General features: G+C 43.8%; 1 protein-coding gene across 3 annotated transcripts in view; it reads right to left on the bottom strand.

Moving 5' to 3' along the window:
• The window catches only part of LOC129857456 (diacylglycerol kinase beta-like), a 55,031-nt gene that overhangs the window by 29,441 nt on the left and 3,551 nt on the right, over positions 1–22,039 (bottom strand). For 2 of the 3 annotated variants that reach the window (XM_055925713.1, XM_055925712.1), the window contains exons 2-17: positions 19,976–20,101; positions 13,027–13,103; positions 12,631–12,651; positions 12,375–12,522; positions 11,565–11,714; positions 9,775–9,824; positions 8,309–8,383; positions 7,999–8,118; positions 5,677–5,794; positions 5,367–5,455; positions 4,958–5,074; positions 4,395–4,493; positions 4,093–4,197; positions 3,063–3,136; positions 2,153–2,227; positions 474–559 (exon numbers count right to left, since the gene is read on the bottom strand). In XM_055925713.1, coding sequence (XP_055781688.1) covers positions 474–559; positions 2,153–2,227; positions 3,063–3,136; positions 4,093–4,197; positions 4,395–4,493; positions 4,958–5,074; positions 5,367–5,455; positions 5,677–5,794; positions 7,999–8,118; positions 8,309–8,383; positions 9,775–9,824; positions 11,565–11,714; positions 12,375–12,522; positions 12,631–12,651; positions 13,027–13,103; positions 19,976–20,045 — 1,474 coding nt within the window. In that variant the 5' untranslated portion in view covers positions 20,046–20,101. Of the gene's footprint in view, positions 1–473; positions 560–2,152; positions 2,228–3,062; positions 3,137–4,092; positions 4,198–4,394; positions 4,494–4,957; positions 5,075–5,366; positions 5,456–5,676; positions 5,795–7,998; positions 8,119–8,308; positions 8,384–9,774; positions 9,825–11,564; positions 11,715–12,374; positions 12,523–12,630; positions 12,697–13,026; positions 13,104–19,975; positions 20,102–22,039 lie in introns of those variants that run through there. The other variant, XM_055925714.1, reaches the window with a different exon arrangement.

Below are 22,039 nucleotides of genomic sequence, written 5' to 3'. Positions count from 1 at the left end.
TCAGGCTGTTTCTCAAACGACGACTAATATGCCGATTTTGAACTCACATAATCATCCTGTTTTTACCTCCCTTGAACACGCAGGCTTGGACGTAATGAAAATGTTCATATACAAATCATAAAAGTATATTTGATGTTTTTTTGCAAAATAACAAGAGCACTGTTTATTCCACCAAAGTAATACAAAATAATAATAATTGAAACGCACAAAAGATGTCACTGTACGGCATAAATGTACAGGTCTTGAAGAAAGCACAGTGAAATGTTACGGAAAGGGGAAAACTGTTATAATGCAAAAGTTATGTTATATTTAGAATCTAAATGCATTTTTTATTATAAAATTGTGAGGACCAAATTCATACTTAGGCCTAGTTCCATTCATCCCACTAGTATAATCACTAGTATATACCAGGATGTATTCACCAGTCTGTTCACCAGTGTAGCACTGGTGTGGCAGTGGAAGTGCACACTCACCTATGAAATCCAGAATCCAACCGACTGTCCCATCCCCACCACAAGCTAACACTCTGAAATCTGGAACCTCTCGGAAGAAATTCAACCTTGAACACAACAAAAAAATCATATACACCATATTAATCATGTTACGCAGGAAATAATCCCCTTTTAGAGAGAAACACATTATTTTCTTTATCTACTATAAATTCATTAAAAATCTTCAGACATTCTGCCCTGAAAAAATTCACTATTTTGTCCAATAGTAAATTGAACTCAAGGCTACCTTATTCAAAGGTACTGTACATGTTTTATCTCCATACTTATTCCTATTTTATCTCACATCTACAGTATATTGTAACTCTGCTGCACTGGAAAGGCCCCTATAATTTCACAAAATAACACATATCACATTGACAATTATTCCTTCAGCCAGCTAGTCTGTTTAGAGGCTAATCGGATCAAGATGGCCAATGTTCAGTCCAACTTCTTCCGTTCCTTCACAATAACAAAGCCCTAACTGAATGATGGAGCCTCCAAGCCTCATATGGCGGATAAATGATTCGCTCAATTACTCTCCAACTGGGACTGCAAACCGCATTAGGTGCAAAACAGACGGCCGTGAACATGAAAGGCAACTTTGGGGATATTTAAATACCAAGAAACAAACACTTCATTTGGGCTAATTGCATTAGCGCTAGTGCTAATTGACAGCAGTGTGTGCGGCTGCCTCAGCCTGCTAGTGGCCACGGTGACCAGTCACTTTGCTAATGCCAACCGCATTACGTACACTTCACCAAATATTAACAAGGTTACAGCCGGGCAAGGTCATCTTGAATGTTCCCAACTAAAGATAGAGAGGGGCTTCTTCTGAGTGCAACACGTCTCTTAGAGCCTCGTCAATAAACATGGCCTTCCCAGCCAACAAAGCTCCAAACACAGAGAATCAATACTGAAGACACAATATGGCCGACAAGGTCAATTTCAAATCTTACGACTATGTATATATGGCGTAAAGCCATTATTTTGCCCCTCTGGGCCACTGTAATTATGAGCATAAACTAAACTGTCTACAAAAGTTTATATTGGACTTTTCCTCTTCGCAAACCATTTACATTCTGCTTTCAAAACCTAATCAAAGTCCAGCAACATCAGAGCACGGCGGTGACGTGTTCCTGCATTTCAGAACGTTCCGGAATTGGTGTGTCTAAAACAAAAGGGGCGGAACCTTGTGCATTGAAATGATCTGCTCATCTTCTTAATCATAGACACGGATAGTCCAACAACCCCAGACCCATGCCTGTGCAGCCTACAGCAGTATGCGTGATCACACATCAGCATGCCTCGCGTCACTCACAATATATCGCTATTCCCACACACTGTAACCAATACTAGACTCAAGCACAGTGTTGTTGTCTCCCTGTTTGTGATCTCTGATCTCACCTTTCAATCACGTCTGCATATGAATCCGGATTGAGTGAGAGGCTCAAATTGAGAGACCTCCCTTGCATGAGATGTTGGATATTATGACTGGGCAATAGCGGAATACATTAGGGCTTTGTAAACAGTCGCTCATCCACCACTCTGATTCCACATGTAACTTGAGGATAGTAATGATAGTTGAATCATGACTGTAGAGTGTTCTGTGCACTTTAGATGATGTTGCTTAGTCTGTGTGAGATGATTAGAGCAGAACTTACCCAGGCATGGGTCCGTTCTTGGCCAGGTTGTATACCTGCCGAGGGTTTAAGAGGTACTGGAATTTTCTGTAGATCCTGGAGGAGAGGAGCGGAGAAGAGAAGAGAAGAGAGGAGAAGAAGAGAAGAAGAGAAGAAGAGAAGAAGAGAAGAAGAGGAGAGGAGAGGAGAGGAGAGGAGAGGAGAGGAGAGGAGAGGAGAGGAGAGGAGAGGAGAGGAAAGAGAAAAGAGAAAAGAGAAAAGAGAAAAGAGGGAAAAAAGAGGAGAAACAAGGAAAGAAGAGGATGAAATTGTGTCAACCAGCAATACAGTGTTGAGTTGACCCACAGAAACATCTCCCCCTTACAGCTACCACAGAACATCTGGATCGTGAAGAAAAGTCCAAATGCAAACACTTAATTGAAATGTGATCAACTGAACCCCTGTACGTAGTCCATATGCCGTTTTGCTACAGTATGATTGACAGCTCCAATGCCCTATCACAGTGTCATTGTCAGCAACTGGGAGGGCTATAGGACGAAGTCATTAGAAAGACTAATTCATTTTAATTTCAATTTCATTATATCAACTGGCTCAGTCATATTTTGATCTCATCATTTAAACAAATGAGGACTGGAGTAATAAGGAGTAGAATGAATATGTTCAGTAATAACCCAATTAGGCCCTGGGTTAAAGAAGGAGGTCTAAATCTATACACTGACAACCCGGGATGTGACAGTCAACCACAGCGCCATCTAAGAACCTCTGCTGAATCAACCAGGAGTCCGTAGGTCAATGTTATTGTGTTTCTATTTGACTAACTAAAGCCTTGAGCACTCTGTGTGCAGCCAGGCTTTGCAGCTCTTTGATTGAAGAGCAGTTCTGAGAATCTCTTTTTACAGAGAGTTAGAGTGTGGGGAGAGAGTGTGCTTACCTGTCTCCCTGCTTCCCTCCACTCTTTGGATTCACAAACACTAGTAGAGGATGCGTTCCCTCTATTGTTGTGATCTATGCAACATATATCAAAACAGAAAGAAATTTCAGTCCAAATGCATATAATGTAGTAGGCTGATCTTACATTAGAGTACAGCGTAAAATCATTATTATACAGTGAATAAAAAAAAAAATATATATATTTTTTTAAATGCCTTGCTGCTTCACCCTGGCTTCTCTTGTTACTGGTAAGGTTCAAACATTTCTCATGTTAACAACAGATAATACCCAACAAAATCCCAGGAAATTGAACAACGATGAAATTGAACAACGACAACAATTGAACAATTCAAGTCATAACCATCCCCATCTCCTGATTGGGAGAAGCACTTTGAGTCTTGAGTGACATGGGGGCCATCCTTAGGGACAAGCCTCTCCATCGCTACCTCTGGTATAGCAGTAGATAGAGAGAAGCAGTAGGCCTCTACCACGCTGGAGGCAGCCAGGGCTGAGGCGAGGCATAAACAAAACAAGCACTAATCGCGGGCTGTAGCCTACGAGTTGGCCTTCCTGCCGCTCAGTGGCGGTGACAGTGCGCCCGTGCATCTCCTTGACACAGATGAAGCTCTTAACTCTCCCTGTCTGCTATCCCAGCAGGCCGAGCGGTGGATTAATGAGCTCCCTGTCCAGCCAGGAGTGATCCATTACTTCCTCTAATTATAAATAATAATCCTGATTATTACGCTGGTTAGCCGGAGAAGGCAGAGATGGATATGGCGGGGAGATGATTCAGGTTGATTGTCACCGGTTGTCTGTCTGTTAGATATTAGGGAGGATTTGGATGGAGCTGATTCTTGTTTTGTTCACCAGTAGAAACTAATCTCATATTAATCCCACCAGTGTCATTTCATATTATCCTGCGCCCATCAAAGGCTAAATTGTGGTTAGATTAGAAATGTCAATTTACAGTACACATTTTTCACAAATTTCGACAAAATTTTGAAGAAAAAGAAAAAGGTTTGGATTGTCACCTGTAGTCCTTGGCCATCCACTGTGACTGAGTTGGCTCTCTGCATTTTCCCTCTGCCTCCTGATTGGCTGGATCTGGAATCTTTCCTCACCGTAGACTGTCTTTCCTGGGGGTCAAAGTGCAGACAGTAGAAATGGGCATCTTGAAAACAATCTAATAGACATTATCAAAAATATGTTGCCTCTATAAATATGGGAAACTGTGATCTATGTATGAGGAAATATACATATATTTTCATAAAGCTGTCCTGTGGTAAATTTGTATATAAGCAGAATATGGCATCGTTTTGAAAGTTAAACTCACTAGTACGACAGGACAGATTGTGTTGGGAGGCAGGATATGGTCCTTCAGTGGTCCACAGTCACACTCAGGTTTCACATGGGAGGCACACTTATTATGAAGCTGGATAAGGGGAAACATTCAATTACAACCATATTAGTATTAGGGTGACATTCAAGATCATAGCATATTATTCAATGTTACCTTTCATTTGATTGTAATTTGAGATTAGAGTTCAGTTCCTTTCAAATGTATGGGGGCCATAAAATATAAAGTTCAGTTTGTATCAGCTATGTATAATTGGTTTTAGCTAAACACCAAGTGCTGTTGAGTAAAAAGCAAGAGCATGTTGTGTGATTTACAAAAACACAACTCCTAACACTGGGTTTATTTAAAAAAGAATGATATCAAAACACATTTTTAATGTGGTTTATTTTCTATTAGCAGAATGCTGGAAGTAACTGTTACTTGGTGTAAATTGGCAAAGTGAGAGGACTCGGATAAAAGGTGCAAAAAAGAAATCATAAACAGCAAGAAACAGTGGAAAATAATGAGGAGGTGGCTGATTCTCCTCAGGGGGGGCGTACCGTGACTTGGCACCACACACAGTGAAGCCCAGTCAAACCCTGGTAACACTTAATGGTTTTGTGACACTTGTCACACTTGGTCGGGCAGTTTCCCTCCACCCAGAAATGGTGCATCACCTGTGGAGCGAGAAACAGAGAGAAACAGATGAGAAAAGCAGAACAGAAAACAAGTCAGAAATCCACAATAGTAAGAAAGAAAGAAATCAAGAAAGAAAGTAACAAAAAAATGCAACAATACTGTCTGTGTATTGGGCATGTATTTAAACCAGACTAAATATTGTAATTAGCTATGCTTAGTATCAGAATGAGATGTTTAATTCCATTAGTGAGGAAGGAGCCCTGGATCTAAGCTCCGTGGGGCATCGCTGATCCGAGCGTGCCGATTAGTAAACACTCCAATTGGACGCACCTCTGTGTTTTTCTTGCTCTTCATGTACGTTTTGATGCACGACGGAGGAGCACGGGCCACACAGCGCTCATGGACAGTGTACTTGCAGACTGGGAGAGGTGGAACACACATTTTGACCCCCCCAAAAAATCACAAAAACAACTAAGAATAGCAAACACTAAATTGAGGTTGGAGATACACATTTCCGAGGGGCGATTTGGGTCACAAAAATGCCTTCTTAATGATAAAAAAGTGCATGGAATAAACCTTTTATGAATGTTAAAAATGAGAGTAGACATGAGGAGACAACTGTTGATGTTACCATACTCACATGAGCAGCACAGCCCTTGCTTGCCCAGTCCTATAAGCATGTTCAGACACAGGTTACAGTAGGCCGGCTTGTTGAAGTGCTTCAGTCTCCACACGTGCTGCCCATCGTCTTTCACATTCTAAAAGAAAGATGATTGATTGGTTTGATTGATTGGTTAATTATTGACTGGTTGATGGTTGGGTGATTCGTTACATGGCAGATATAAATAGGCCATGTAAAACAAACATGCCTCTCTGAAATGCACAATAAGGAATCACACCGGCTCTTTTCATGGCATTTTGATCTGCAGCGTTCGACAACGTTTGGCAACTGAATGTGGCCCATGTGAAAGATTTTATATTTTTTTACTCTTCTCCAAAGCCATCAACTTTAGTGGGGAGGATTGCCTGGGTTCTTCCCTTTAATCCCGTGTCATTAATCATGTCACCTATTACGTCAATCACAGCAAAATGACAGTCTGATGTCACTGTAAGAGACTGTCTCATTAGCCTGTGATAAGTGACGACTTGTTCAAGATCATTGAAGACAAAGGCAGCAAAAAACTGAAAAGAGGACTCCATCTAGTGGACAAGGAGAGCTGGGACATCAGTGGTGCCGTCTGACGAAGCTGTTGACTAGTTAGGAAGTGGTGGGAATGTTCAGACCTTGTACCTGATTCACACCGCAACCATACTGTGCTGGCTCAAATATTGTTTCCCCACATTGTCCTTTCCAGCAAGGTTCCAGCAACTCTGGTGGATGAGGAACCAGGCTGGCCTAGTACAGCTTGCCTTGGCTCGGTTTGGCTTGGTAGTGTGAATCAGGCTATGGTGGGTTTAAAGGGCCAACGCAGTCAAAATTCTGTTCAGTCTGTGTTTTCTATCATATTATACAAAAACAGCTGATGAAACTAACACTGATTGTTGTGTGCAACAGGGAGGGGCAATTGAATGCAAGTTTTTACAAAACAATTACATATCTAAAACATTTCTAGCTTGTCTATCTATGGGTAACAGCGACCCGCACAGTTTCCCACCCAAAAACACCAGAAAATGGCCAAAAAGAGTAGAACCAGCTCACCTGCTTTTGCACTATTATCTGACTATTAGATATTCAAGGTTTCTTTTGAAATACATATTTTAAAAGGAGTAGTTCTGCCAAATGTAAACAAGAGTTCAATTCACTCAACAGGGTTAGGAACATGAGGGACATGCATAAATGAATCACTAATCACATGAGAAATAAATCACAATCTTCAGAGATGACTTTGTCAAAGCAAGAAAAAATACGTAGGGTTTTACAATGATGGTGTAACTTGGATACATTTTTGGATTAAGTAGATTGAAATCTTGGCACTTTAGCAAGCCTTTATTCATATTAAAAACAAGATGTATTGAATTCTTCATGTGATCTATATTAAAGTGCACTTCATTTAATATAACATGCTTTTAAAATGCAATATTGGTGCATAAGTTCGACTTAAAATATCAAAGGGACGCAAAAGGCACCCATTTTGTGTAACGACCCAGTTGCTGGTTGAAAATACAATCTACACAGGACCTACAGTAATTAGCAGTTTTTGCATGAACGGAGTTTCGGCTTCCCTGGTGACATCAACAGGCGGTAAATAAGTTAATAGACCAAGAAAAAAGAGGGTTCCAAACCTGCCTGCACAGTAAAAATAAAAGTCTTAATTTAAATCCTATAGAGTTGAATCAACACTGTTTCAGATAACATTTGGTTCCAGTCTACATGGTGTTAAAGTTACTCTACAGGTAGTTTTTCAGAGTTAATTTGACTCAAAATGGTGTTAAAATTCCACTGAATTGAGTTGAATTTACACTGCAATGACCGCATAATTTTACACTCCGATTTAATTTCGACACTAGAGCTCATTGACTCCTCATAGTGTTGAAAATAGTCATCCTGGGTTAAAATAAGTCAACACTGTAATTTTTACACCCCCTTTTTTACTGTGTGCCAATAACAGCTAGTTTTCAGTTTCCCCTCAGACTGCTACCAGACAGTCCTAGCAAAGTTCTAGCGTGAGAAAGAAATAGTTTTTGCTTAAAAGCTTTTTGCTTAAAAGCAGTATTTTTGTTTATTTTTTACATTAAGGTACTAAATTGTTACCCAGATATGATTTGATATTGAAATAAAAATGGCTGCATTTGGCCTTGAACTGGGCTTGAACTAAATCCTGCACACACTGTGGCTTTCCAGGACCATAATTGGACACCTCAGAGCCATACATAGACAATCTCTATGGCTCTGGTCTAGAAAATCTGCCATTGAAAGTAACAACAGTGATCATGTTTAGGTAACACTTTCTTGACTACTCACCGTCTCTAGTCCCAGTAGTACAAGCAGGGGGATGGTCGTGCTGCCTCCCTGGATCCACTCCTCTAGAGACACAGTACCGTCATGGTCATAGTCGATCTCCTGCATCATCTCCTGCAGAATCTACTCACAACCAATCAGAGACAGTACAGTGGGATCTGTCAAAACAGATGAAATATAGGACACCCTCATTCAAGCTTTACAAAGTTACAGTATTTTCTTGTTATTGATAGAACTGAAACTAGGGGGCCCTAGATCTTTAGGTCTATGGATCTGCAGTATATTAAATGTTTATGAAAAATATGTATTTTACCGGCTTCAATTCTGTCACGTCCCATTCCAAGTACTCAGCAACATGCATCATTTGAGAGACGATGTGCTCCAGTTCCTAGAAGTAGAAAACAAATCTTGTGTCAAAACATATCTATGGTACAATAGCCATTCTTCAGTTGAGGACAAACATCAATGGTTTTAGACTGATGAACAGCATATAATAGTCAGTTGCTTCAATCTTCCCTCTCTTAAGTAGAGTTGTACAATGCACAACAAAAGCAGCTTGAAAACTGATACAGGCTTGATGACTTAATTACAATGGTTGCCCTACAGGAGGGCAATTATCGTCTAGTGGAGAGTCATCACATGCAACATTTACTCGCCTGCTCCTCCGCAACAAGCCAAAGCTTTTTTTATTTAACCTTTATTTAACCAGGCAAGTCAGTTCAGAACAAATTCTTATTTACAATGACGGCCTACCCGGCCAAACTCGGACGACGCTGGGCCAATTGTGTGCTGCCCTATGGGAATCCCAATCACGGCCGGATATGATACAACCTGGATTCAAACCAGGGACTGTAGTGATGCCTCTTGCACTGAGATGCAGTGCCTTAGACCGCTGCACCACTCGGGCTTGTGTAATGTTACTTTAGATTATATTGTACAAAATATTCTACATTTCCATATGTCAGTGTCATGGTTAGAATGACTAAGATTCAGATTTCCAGAAGGTTCTCTACTGCATAATTGTATTTATAGAACATTAGGTAGCTATTATGTACAATTTTACCCAGCATGGTCTCAGACTAGACGTAACATAGTAAATGTAAATCTGAGACACTCAAATTAGTATGATATGTTATGTTTGGTATAGTTAAATAATACAGAAGGTTACGTAAGGCAAAAACAAAAGCAGGGTGGTTGGTCGGGGTGAATGGGTAGACTTATAACACGAACGTCTAGCAACCCAAAAGACTGCGTGTTCGTATCTCATCACGGACAACTTTAGCATTTTAGCTAATCAGCAACTTTACAACTACTTACTACTTTTTAGCTACTTTGCAACTACAAGCATGTTAGCTAACCCTTCCCCTAGCCCTAACCTTAACCCCTACCCCCTAGCCTAGCTAATGGTAGCCACCTAGCTAACGTTAGCCACAACAAATTGGAATTCGTAACATATCATACATATTGCAAATTTGTAACATATCATACGAAATGGATGACATACATCCACAATTGAATACATGCCATACGAAACGTAACATATCATTCTAATTGGACTGTCACGGATTTACATTTACTATGTTAAGTCTACCCTTGAGCTCAGGTTGCAGCACCAAATCAATTTTCAGTACAGTAAATAACATGGCGTGTATAGGACAGAACCAAACATGGCACTGGTATAGGCTTTAGCAAATAACAAAGATGATGTTTCATGTAAGGCTGTGTTCAAATATGTTTGGCATATTTTTGGAATATGTATGAATAAGGAAAAATGATTACCGAACTATCCAGAGACCCATTCCCATCTGTATCATAGAGACGAAACATAACTGTAGAGAAAGAGATCAAACATTTATGAGTTTCAATTGTTGTTTGAGATGCAATAGATGTCATTGAGACACATTTTTACTACCAATTTAGTTTCATGGATGCACTTTACTATGTTGAAGCACAAAAACTTCCTTTAGTTTTTAAGGGTACAATCAGCTATTGAACTCCCATCAATTCAAAGCAATGTTTCCCCTCATAAAAGTGTTCTTAGCATCTCAGTGTTGAAGTCTGATTGGTTCTTGCACCAGCCTCCAGCCACAACTTAACACCATCACCATGGAAACAGACAGCTCCCTCACCAGAACAGTGATTGGCTATCTAATACAAGAGTGACTGACTGACAGACACACACACACACCAGTTCTATAGTAATATAATCGTGACAACACTCTCCTCTGCCCCAAGTAATTTACATACTAATGGGTATTCCCAATACGTGGAAAAAGTGTTTTTAGCCCAGTCTCAGCGTGACGCTACCCACTCCCTCAATCTCAGTAGTGGTGCGGCTGGTGACAAACCCAGCTGGATTGAGGAGGGTGAGCTGGTGAGTTCACTAAGGACTCGAAGAGGGGGGTTGTTCATTTCATATGGGGTTGACGTCAAGCTGCTGGTAGTCAGACGCTAATTAGGAGCTAATTGACAGCTTCCTGCTGTGGTGCAGTCATGTCGGTCCACTGGGGCCGGAGGAAGGGGAAGTGAGGTATATGCCTGGAGGAATGAGAACTCTGCTGGAGCTGGGAAGGTGTTTGTGGTTTAGAGAGACGAGAGGAATAGCATACACTCGAGTCACTCAGAAAAAGCACAGAGCTAAGTTGTCTAACCCTATGAACCTAGAGTATAAAGAGTGTTATTTATTGTTGTTATCACCTCACCTCCTCTTCAAAGCCGAACTAGTACTAGTTGCAGTAACAATAACTACATCCACTGTGGTGACATAGGGTATATTTCCTCAATCATACAGAACCAAGGGAATTTAGCTTGCTACTGATGATGATCAATACTCACTTTCTCGATGTTTCTCTTTTTGCCATGCCTTCCCTGACTTTGCACAAGGTATGTAGACCGACAGATACAGCAGCTAAAATGAATGTACTGTAAGTGTAAATTGAAACCTGTCATTCTTAGAAGAACCAGCAGAGGGCCCTATTTAGCTCCACAAGACATCATTGAGGCTGGACGGAAGGAGGGGTAGGGTGGGCAGAGTGGGATTCTCTCTACAAGGAGAGATACTGTAGCATCCAAGGCTAAACCAATGATGTGCTCCCTGGGCCAGACCAGCTAAATTATTAACACACTTAATGCTTAATGAACGGCTCTGTTCTTCAATTATTCAGCAGTTGGATGAGAATTATAAGAACACATAGAAAGTCTGATATTATATTAGATAATTGAACATCATAAATAAATAAGTACACATCATCTAAAGTTGAAGTAGAATAAAGAGATACCATGGCAACGCTAATAAGGGCTTTCAGTAAACATAATGATTCAAGTAGACTACAGTGAAAAGGCTAGACTGCTACTCCTCCTTAGGTAATGGGAAATATATAGCAGTGTACTGGGATGAAGCTCTATCTCATTTGGCTACGAGTGTCTGTATTTACGGTACACAAATGTCATTATTCTCACGGGTAAACCCCAAAATAACATTCTTGTTCTGGAAATCCTAATTCTGCATTATAGCCAAAGGAGCGCCAGTATATTCCCCTTTTAGAGGAAAAACTATCATTAGTCCTCACACTCCAGTTTGTCCTCGGGTCGGCCACCCTCCAGCAGTGAGAGGTAGCAGGCGATGTCCTTCAGTTGAACCATGCCTAGAGGTCTGGGCAGAGTCCTGGGTAGAGGGGGCACCTTCAGAGGGGTCGAGTTCCCTTTGATCAGCTTGAGGCCTGCAGAGAGAAGAAGGCCAGAGAAGAAGGTCAAAAGGTAGGCCGGTTAGGATCATTGCTGAGCTTTATGCATCTAATGTCAACCTCAAACTGTCTTTCAAACTGTCTACCAATAAATCTAAATTCATGTTGTGAAATTGATTGCAGATGTTATATAGGTGTGGTTTTTGCCAATATTACGGTAGTAAATGTTGACTAGACAGCACAGTTTAGTTTATGATGATTGTAGGTAGTACCTCAGGACACGTACAGTTTGGACATTTTGTGAAAAAGTACAAGCTGTGGCTACATACACTGCACTCAATGACTTGCCTGTAAGCTACAGTCCACAACAACAAGGCAATCTGGAGTGGTCTGACGACAGACTTAACAATACTGAACCAATTACAACAGTATCTATCACCAAGTGAACATGCTCTTTGTGGTAGGAGTACAAACTAAAGCAGACCTAAACAACTTTAGGTTTTTATTTGTCTGCTGCTGAGGTCATAGTTTCTGTGCCTTCTCGATCTGTTCCTTTGCTTCTGTCTGAAGTGAAGGTACGGTGTTCCTAAGGGCAAAGTAGCTTTAAAGATTCAGTAACAGCGCACACAGACAACAAAAAAGCTACTTTGCCTCGTAGGGACATCGGAAGGTTATAGCTGAAGTGCAGGGTCTTACCAGTAACTCTGGGCTTGTCTATGGAAGAGGGGCTGGGTTTTGGTCCCTTGTTACTGAATGATAAGAAGAGGTGTTGACAGAACTCCTCTGCCAACTCGCTCTCCAGAAACGTATGCATGAAGACCTTGAAGCCTTCAAAGTCAATCTCCTGAAACAAGACACAGAACATGATCCTGGTTGGTATAATTCCCATGAAGGAATCTTTGATTACCATATCATTACCAAATCATGCCTGGGAGAACAAGGAATGCATTACCTGATTGAGTATGTCTTTCCTCTATGCAGCATTGAATAAAGACATTGGGCATCTCAATAAATCAAACTTAAAAAAAAAAAGTAAGTTACTCATATCCTGTAAAGCATACAAACAACCATGGTGTGACATTTTCGGCATTTCCACTATAACCAAAGTAAGTAGTGCCTCTTGCTTTCAAAAACCCAAACTTAACAAAGATATATTGGTCTGAGGTGACTACAGACCGATATCATTGTTGAATGTTGTTGATATCAAAATGACCAAGAATTGGTAGCAAGCCTGAAGTGATGGTAGTGTTCTACATTATGAAGAAGCCTTAAAATAGTTCTACAAGGGTTCATGCAATGCTAATGCCACATTACTACCAGAATAGTGTCTTATGGAAAGAAAGACTACCTCCTCTGGGTTATATTTCGCCAACACTCCATCTCCATGAAACTCCTGCAGCACATCTTTCAGCTTCTTGGTTGAGTCTAAAAGAAAAACACTCAACACATGTTATAACCATAAAGGCTTCCCATTAAATAGCAATTCATATCATGTCCGTGAAGGGAGATCCCACTGCGGGATCTCATCCAATTATCTCTAAACTTGGAGTTAGAGTGCAAAAGATCCAGTCTACAGCTCAGGAGGAATTAGATCTGACACCCGCCAAACCGCATCGAAATTACAGGAGGAATCACCAGACTCTGGATCCGGTAAGGGGGTTAGACGCCTCTGCCTGGTCCGTTTGGTCTGGTTCCTGTCAAGGTCTCTTCCTGTATTTTCAAACTATGGGAGTGTAGCCCTAGGAGTGTCCTGGCAGGACTGGTCCATTTGGGCCCCTGGTGTAGACATTGTTTTATTATGTTATTCTAGCTGTTCCATTATGATATTTGTAGCTGTCACGATCGTCATAAGGAGTGGACCAAAATGCAGCGTGGTATGTTTCCATCCTTTTTATTAGGAAGAGAAACCTCAAATAATAAAAACAATAACGCGAAAAAACGAAACGTGAAGCTCAGAGTAGTGCTTACAGGCAACTATACCTAGACAAGATCGCACAAAGCACAAAGGGGAAATGGCTGCCTAAATATGATCCCCAATCAGAGACAACGATAAACAGCTGATACCAGGCCAACATAGATATAAAATTACCTAGATGACCCACCCTAGGCTCTCTATGGTCAGGGCGTGACAGTACCCCCCCTCGCCGGAGGAACCGGACCGTGGGTCGTCGCCGGGGACTCCGGACCGAGGATCGTCGCCGGAGGCACCGGACCGTGGATCGTCGCCGGGGACTCCGGACCGTGGGTCGTCGCCGGGGACTCCGGACCGTGGGTCGTCGCCGGGGACTCCGGACCGTGGGTCGTCGCCGGGGACTCCGGACCGTGGGTCGTCACCGGGGACTCCGGACCGTGGGTCGTCGCCGGGGACCCCGGACCGTGGGTCGTCGCCGGGGACTCCAGACCGTAGGTCGTCGCCGGAGGCTCCGGACTGGGAACCCTCGCAGGAAGCTCCGGACTGGGAACTCCGGACTGGGGCCGGCACTGGTGGTACCGGGCTGGGGACACGCACCTCAAGTGGAGGTCTAGAGCGTAGAGCTGGCACAACCCGTCCTGGCTGGATGATCACTTTAGCCCGGCAAGTGCGGGTCGCTGGCACCGGACGCACTGGGCTGTGAAGGTGCACTGGTGACACAGTGCGTAGAGCCAGCGCAGGATATCCTGGACCGAGGAGGTGTACTGGAGACCAGGAGCGCTGAGCCGGCACAACCCGTCCTGGTTGGATGCTCACTTTCGCACGGCAAGTGCGAGGAGCTGGCACAGAACGCACCAGGCTGTGGATGCGCACTGGAGACACATTGTGTATCTCCGCAAAACATGGTGCCTGACTGATCCAACGCTCCTCACAGCAACTGTCTTGCTCCAGACACCAAACCATCCACTCTACCTCATCACTTCCCTCAACTATCTCAAAATACTCCTCGCTCAGTCTATCCCAATATTCCTCTTCGCTCCCAGACTCGGCCCTCGGCTTCGCCGAACAACCCGTGTGCCCCCCCCCTAAAAATGTTTGGGGGCTGCCTCTCGGGCTTCTGTCGTGGTCGTGAACTTCGGAGTCGCCGTTGATCCTCCTTTCTCTCCCGGGCCCAGGATGTCTGCTCCTCCTGGCCACGCTGCTTGGTCCTTTGGTGGTGGGATTTTCTGTCACGATCATCATAAGGAGTGGACCAAAATGCAGCGTGGTATGTTTCCATCCTTTTTATTAGGAAGAGAAAACTATAATATATAATTACCTAGATGACCCACCCTAGTCACACCCCGACCTAACCAACATAGAGAATAAGAGGTTCTCTATGGTCAGGGCGTGACAGTAGCTTCTGGAGCAACAAGACTAGATTTTGAAGGATGACCATGTGAGACCATGAAACGTGTGACTGGTTGCCTGCGTGATAAACCCACCAAAAATAATTAAAAAGTATTAACTCATGCACTGTTTTTTTATCACTCCTCTACACGGTCAAAAAACTGTCACGTTGTCGTCCTAATGCTAACACTTCAAAAGGAAATTACTTAGTGTAGGTTACTTTAGGCCAAAATGCATGTCACATCAGTGTTCTTTTACACAGCACCTGGGAAAATACAAACCGCAACGTCACTGTGCAAAAAAAATCCATTCCTATAATCGTCTCTGATTATGAAGTCATAACTGCAGTGAAGTAGACTGTAGAGTACTGGTGCTCATGCAGTATCTGAAGTGAGGAAACGTGTGCAATATCGCTCACTTCACCTTTTAATGAGAAGAGGGTGTGGGGGAGAGGCTAAAGTAAGCTGGAGGGACTGAAAAGGAGGGAGGGAGAGGTGGAAACAGCGGAAGGTCCATTGTTGCAGCTCGGAGAATGGGATATTTTATAACCTGACGCTGCAAACGGAGCATAATGACTAGCTGTGAGCCCATTGAAACACGGTTATCCAAATCTCTCCATCACACACTGTCCCTCACTCTTTCTTTCCTTCTCATTTCCCCCTGGTCCCAAACCCTGTCTCTTCTCAGACTTTCAGACATTATAGCGGAGCTGGATTTTTTTTTAGAGGCTAGATCAGCTTTAATATTGCAGATGTAAATTGTCTGTATCATTTCCAATCCCTCATATATATATATATTTTTAAATATATACATTTATGTAAAATATTTACAAAAAATACATGGGGGATTGGAAATGATGCAGACAATTACATTGATAGAAGCCACAATCTATCTGCAATATTAAATCTGATCTTATGTCCCCCCCACTTCTAGAACCAAAGCTGCGCCCCTGGTAAACACTGCAGAAGAGGAGAAACGATCCCAATCAGAGACAGTAAAGAGAGGCTGGAGAGTTGCTTACAGTCGGCGGAACAATTCTGTCAAAACACGTAGAACAAATAGCGAGAGAGATGTCATGGCCAAGTGAAACCCTTTGCCTGCAGAAGTGATCCCAAGCAAAAAAAGCAGATTTGGACTGAGGTATGTGAATATCTAATAAAATAACCTCCAGTCAAGACGCTATATAGATTTAGGGTCTTTATTGCTGCTCAAATTAGCTCTGTTGTTTTATTCTCCTCTATTATACTGGGATGAAGTTCTTATAGTTGTGGTCATGTGGGAAGTCTTTTGAGATTCCTTCCTTTTCCGAAAACTATTTTTAAACCAAAATATATTAAATATTGCAAATAATAATGTTACTCAATCTAATTGTTGCCCTGGAAACAACGCAAGAAAGGTTTCAGTATATCTCACTATTCCCATTGAAAGGCAACAAAACCATCCATCTCAAAACTTGCACAGTCAAATTTTTCATTTCCAAAAATCTGAATACTTGCAGTATAACTTCAAGAGGTTCATAACTCTCTTTGGCCCGCAGGGGAAGCTTTTGTGTTATGATTAATAATGGTTTAACATAAACAGCACCAGAGCACCAGACAGATTTAATGCTTGAGCTGGTGTGCTGCAAAATCAGAAGGGGCGCCAAATAACAGATTACAGACATATGGATGATTCCAAGTCATCAGAGAAAGAGGGGGTTTTGTACTGTTTGAGCTTTACACCAAATCAAGTTGGATTAGGCTGGGTTTCATAACACAGTGGCAGTGCATAGAGATATTCTCTGCTCTTATTGTAAAGGCTGTCGCTTTCCTCATCCTCGGATGAGGTGAGGAGAGAAGGATCTTCTGACCAAAATGCGGGTTCAGGGAAATATGCCATCTTTATTATATATTTGACAGCCACGAAACAAAACAAAACACTTTCAAAACTACAAAATAACAAAACGACGTAGAACGGAACCTGAACATAAACTCACATCACAAACGTAAACTCACGGACAGGAACGTTACATCGAAACACACGAACAGCCAAACAGTCCCGTAAGTGAAAAACACATCGACAACGACGAAAGACATCACAGGAGACAATCACCCACAAACAAACAGTGAGAATGCCCTACCTAAATATGACTCTTGATTAGAGGAAAACGCAAACCACCTGCCTCTAATCAAGAGCCATACCAGGCAAACCAAAACCAACATAGAAACAAATAACATAGACTGCCCACCCAAAACTAACGCCCTGACCATAAACACATAAAAACAACATAAAACAGGTCAGGACTGTTACAGTACCCCCCCCTCAAGGTGCGAACGCCGGGCGCACCAGCACAAAGTCCAGGGGAGGGTCCGGGTGGGCAGTTGACCACGGTGGTGGTTCCGGCTCAGGACGCTGTCCCCACACCACCATAGTCACTCCCCTCTTCTGTCTACCCCTTCCACTGACCACCCTAAAACTACTTTCCCCAAAATAAACAGCCAGCACCGGGACAAAGGGCAGCACCGGGACAAGGGGTAGCACCGGGACAAGGGGCAGCACCGGAACAAGGGGCAGCACCAGGATAAGGACCAGCACCGGAATAAGGGGCAGCACCGGGACAAGGGGCAGCACCGGGACAAGGGGCAGCACCGGGACAAGGGGCAGCACCGGGACAAGGGGCAGCACCGGGACAAGGGGCAGCACCGGGACAAGGGGCAGCACCGGGACAAGGGGCAACACCGGGACAAGGGGCAGATCCCGGCTGAAAGACTCTGGCAGGTCCTGTTTAGACGGCTCTGGCAGGTCCATGCAGGCTGACGGCTCTCGACACTCATGGCAGACTGACGGCTCTCTACGCTCATGGCAGGCTGACGGCTCTCGACACTCAGGGCAGGCTGACGGCTCTCGACGCTCATGGCTCTCTGACGGCTCTGGCTGCTCATGGCTCTCTGACGGCTCTGGCTGCTCATGGCTCTCTGACGGCTCTGGCTGCTCATGGCTCGCTGACGGCTCTGGCTGCTCATGGCTCGCTGGCGGCTCTGGCAGATCCTGTCTGGTTGGCGGCTCTGGCAGATCCTGTCTGGTTGGCGGCTCTGGCAGATCCTGTCTGGTTGGCGGCTCTGGCAGATCCTGTCTGGTTGGCGGCTCTGGCAGATCCTGTCTGGCGGGCGGCTCTAGCGGCTCCTGTCTGGCTGACGGCTCTAGCGGCTCCTGTCTGGCGGATGGCTCTGTAGGCTCATGGCAGACGGGCGGCTTTGCAGGCTCATGGCAGACGGGCGGCTTTGCAGGCTCCTGGCAGACGGATGACTCAGATGGCGCTGGGGAGACGGATGGCTCAGATGGCGCTGGGGAGACGGATGGCTCAGATGGCGCTGGGGAGACGGATGGCTCAGATGGCGCTGGGAAGACGGATGGCTCAGATGTCGCTGGGGAGACGGATAGCTCTGTAGGGAGGAGAAGGAGAGACAGCCTGGTGCGTGGTCTAGGCACCGGCTGCGCTGGAGAGGAGGAAACAGCAGGAGAGAGAACCCGGAGAGACAGCCTGGTACGGGGGGCTGCCACCGGAGGACTGGTACATGGAGGTGGCACCGGGTCTACCGGACCGTGAAGGAGGACACGTGCTCTTGAGCACCGAGCCTCCCCAACCCTACCAGGTTGAATGGACCCCGTAGCCCTGCCAGTGCGGCGAGGTGGAGTAGCCCGCACTGGGCTATGCAGGCGAACCGGGGACACCACCTGTAAGGCTGGTGCCATGTACACCGGCCCGAGGAGACGTACTGGTGACCAGATACGTTGGGCCGGCTTCATGGCACTCAGCTCGATGCCCAACCTAGCCCTCCCAGTGCGGCAAGGTGGAATAGCCCGCACTGGGCTAAGCACGCGTACTGGGGACACCGTGCGCTTTACCGCATAACACGGTGTCTTACCAGTACGACGCCTTCTACCTCCACGGTAAGCACGGGGAGTTTGCTCGGGTATCTTACCCGGCTTTGCCACACTCCTCGTGTGCCCCCCCCCAAGAAATTTTTTGGTCTGACTCACGGGCTCCCAACCGCGTCGTCGCGCTGCCTCCTCATACCAGCGCCGCTCAGCCTTCGCTGCTTCCAATTCCTCCTTTGGACGGCGATATTCCCCTGGTTGAGCCCAAGGTCCTCTACCGTCCAAGATCTCCTCCCAAGTCCAGAAGTTCTTGTTGCTCCGTCGAGCATTCCCATACCGCTTGGTCTCTGTTTGTTGGTGGGTGATTCTGTAAAGGCTGTCGCTTTCCTCATCCTCGGATGAGGTGAGGAGAGAAGGATCTTCTGACCAAAATGCGGGTTCAGGGAAATATGCCATCTTTATTATATATTTGACAGCCACGAAACAAAACAAAACACTTTCAAAACTACAAAATAACAAAACGACGTAGAACGGAACCTGAACATAAACTCACATCACAAACGTAAACTCACGGACAGGAACGTTACATCGAAACACACGAACAGCCAAACAGTCCCGTAAGTGAAAAACACATCGACAACGACGAAAGACATCACAGGAGACAATCACCCACAAACAAACAGTGAGAATGCCCTACCTAAATATGACTCTTGATTAGAGGAAAACGCAAACCACCTGCCTCTAATCAAGAGCCATACCAGGCAAACCAAAACCAACATAGAAACAAATAACATAGACTGCCCACCCAAAACTAACGCCCTGACCATAAACACATAAAAACAACATAAAACAGGTCAGGACTGTTACACTTATGCAGTCACCATTACAGTAACTGGGCTCTGTTATAGTAGGAAAATCTCTCTCTCAGTGAGGTGGATTAGGGCATACTGCTGGGATGGGCTCTACAGTAGTTTACTAATCCAGTGCCACATTTTATACGTGACTAGATTCAATTTTCAATGAAGTTTAAACTTGATTGTGAGAGTATAAGTGACGGTGTACACGTGCACGCACGTACACACGCGCGTGCACGCGCACACACACACACACAAACACACTGTCAGAGACACAGACTTACATTGAGCGTACTCCTGCAGAAGGGAGAATTCAGCTGGGGTCAGAGTGACCCACTTGTCTTGGTTGGTCATTGTGATGAGTCCTCTTCTTCCTCACATCCCCAAACTATCAGCCCACAGTCCACTCTCTGGAACAGAATGTAGAAAACATGTTGTTAGGCCTCTTTCATCATAGTCTCTTGTGGCGGACTTCTAACAGAAAGAGATTTGGTTTGGGTTCATTCATTCCATCATCTCCGGTCATAAAATTGCATAAAATTACTGTATATTGATCCTCACATTATTACATTGCTATAGTATAGTATAGCGTAGTTTAGCAGAAACTAAAATGTCCATCTGTAACCAAAAGGTATATCAGTCTGTCAGTCAATTAGTAAATTAGAGACTGTGGACTTTTTTTGATTCATAATACGTACTGAACCCCTTAATCAACGCATTTTTCATGCTATCATAAGTATTACATCAGACAAGTACATGACTCTTAGTACGACTGACAACCAAGCTAATGCTATCTTGTCCTATCCAGCACTATGTGCTATAGCTAGCTCGTAATTTGCTAAATGGCATGTCAATGTCCAACATGAACTCATCAACTCAATGCATTATTTGACGTCTGTCCTACTTACAGACGTAGGATCTTAATTTGATCACCCTGTTGCAGGAGAACTTTCCTGCAATGCAGGACATTTAAATCACGTAGTGTATTTGAGGTTTAAAAAGGCTGAAATTTCAGGCTTCATTTTCCCTTACAAAAATGTACCAACCCCTACAAAAATGTCCATTAGTTATAATCCACATAATAATTCACATTTCCTGTTGCTTGCTTTAGCAAATTGGCTCAAATTATGATCCTACAACTGTACCTAGGACAACATTTAGTTTATGCTTAAAGAAGCATTTATGACAGACAGTATAAGGGACATGTAAGAGTTTAATTCATGATTGTCCAGGACTGCTGCTACTGTTTGATGACAACAGAATGATGGGCCGGCTGCCAGGGGACAGCCAGCTGGCATCACTGATTATGGACAATGCCATGGTGACAGAAGATTGGACAGTGTCAGAAAAGAGGGGATGTTATGCAACTTTTCCCTTGCAGTAGACCCCCTCCCACACGCACACACACACACACACACACACACACACACACACACACACACACACACACACACACACACACACACACACACACACACACACACACACACACACACACACACACACACACACACACAATCAATGGGTTAGCACAATACAAGATATGCTTACTGTAATGTTAATCTGTTCTACATTGTAACTACTTGAACTACTGAGAAGGGTTCAAAAAGCGTTACACATTCATGTAAAGAGAAATAAATAATGTGTGAGTGTGTGTGTTGATGAGTGTTTTGGGGTTAGTCGGTTGCTACAGTATACAGCCTGGGGTATTGTGCTCTGTGGGCTACTGAAGCTGAATGTTCCACTCCCCCCTGCTCTCTTAATGCACCTGTGTTACTCTGAGCCAGCTTCCTTCCTTTTTGACCCAATTCCCTCTGACCAATTATAAAACCTCACAGCAACAAATGCATGTAACATTACTTTACCACCTCAGTGCACAACTATTTCATAATGAAAGAGCTGGCATGAAATCATCCGTGTGTGTGTACTAGTATGCATGAATTCATGTGCGTGTATGTGTGTGTCTGCGCATATATGTGTATCTGTGCAGAGGCATAGTTTGTACGTGGATGTCCTGAACATACCCATAGTAAGCACACAGTTCTAAACTTAAGGAACCCTTGAGACACTTGAATATGCATGGACACGTACGGTGCATTCGGAAAGTATTCAGAACCCTTCCCTTTTTCCACATTTTGTTACGTTACAGCCTTATTCTAAAAGGATTACATTATATTTTTGTTCTAATCAATCTACACGCAATACCCCTTAGTGACAAAGCAAAAATATTTTTTTATAATAAATAAGGTATTATATATTTGTTTTAACCTTATTTACATAAGTATTCAGACCCTTTGCTATGAGACTCGAAATTGAGCTCAGCTGCACCCTGTTTCCAAAGCTCATCC

The sequence above is a fragment of the Salvelinus fontinalis genome, chromosome 6 (assembly GCF_029448725.1).
Source record: "Salvelinus fontinalis isolate EN_2023a chromosome 6, ASM2944872v1, whole genome shotgun sequence".
In the NCBI taxonomy this organism is placed as follows: Eukaryota; Metazoa; Chordata; class Actinopteri; order Salmoniformes; family Salmonidae; genus Salvelinus; species Salvelinus fontinalis.
Note: the sequence above shows the minus strand (reverse complement) of the source record. Positions and strands in the feature narration are given on the sequence as shown.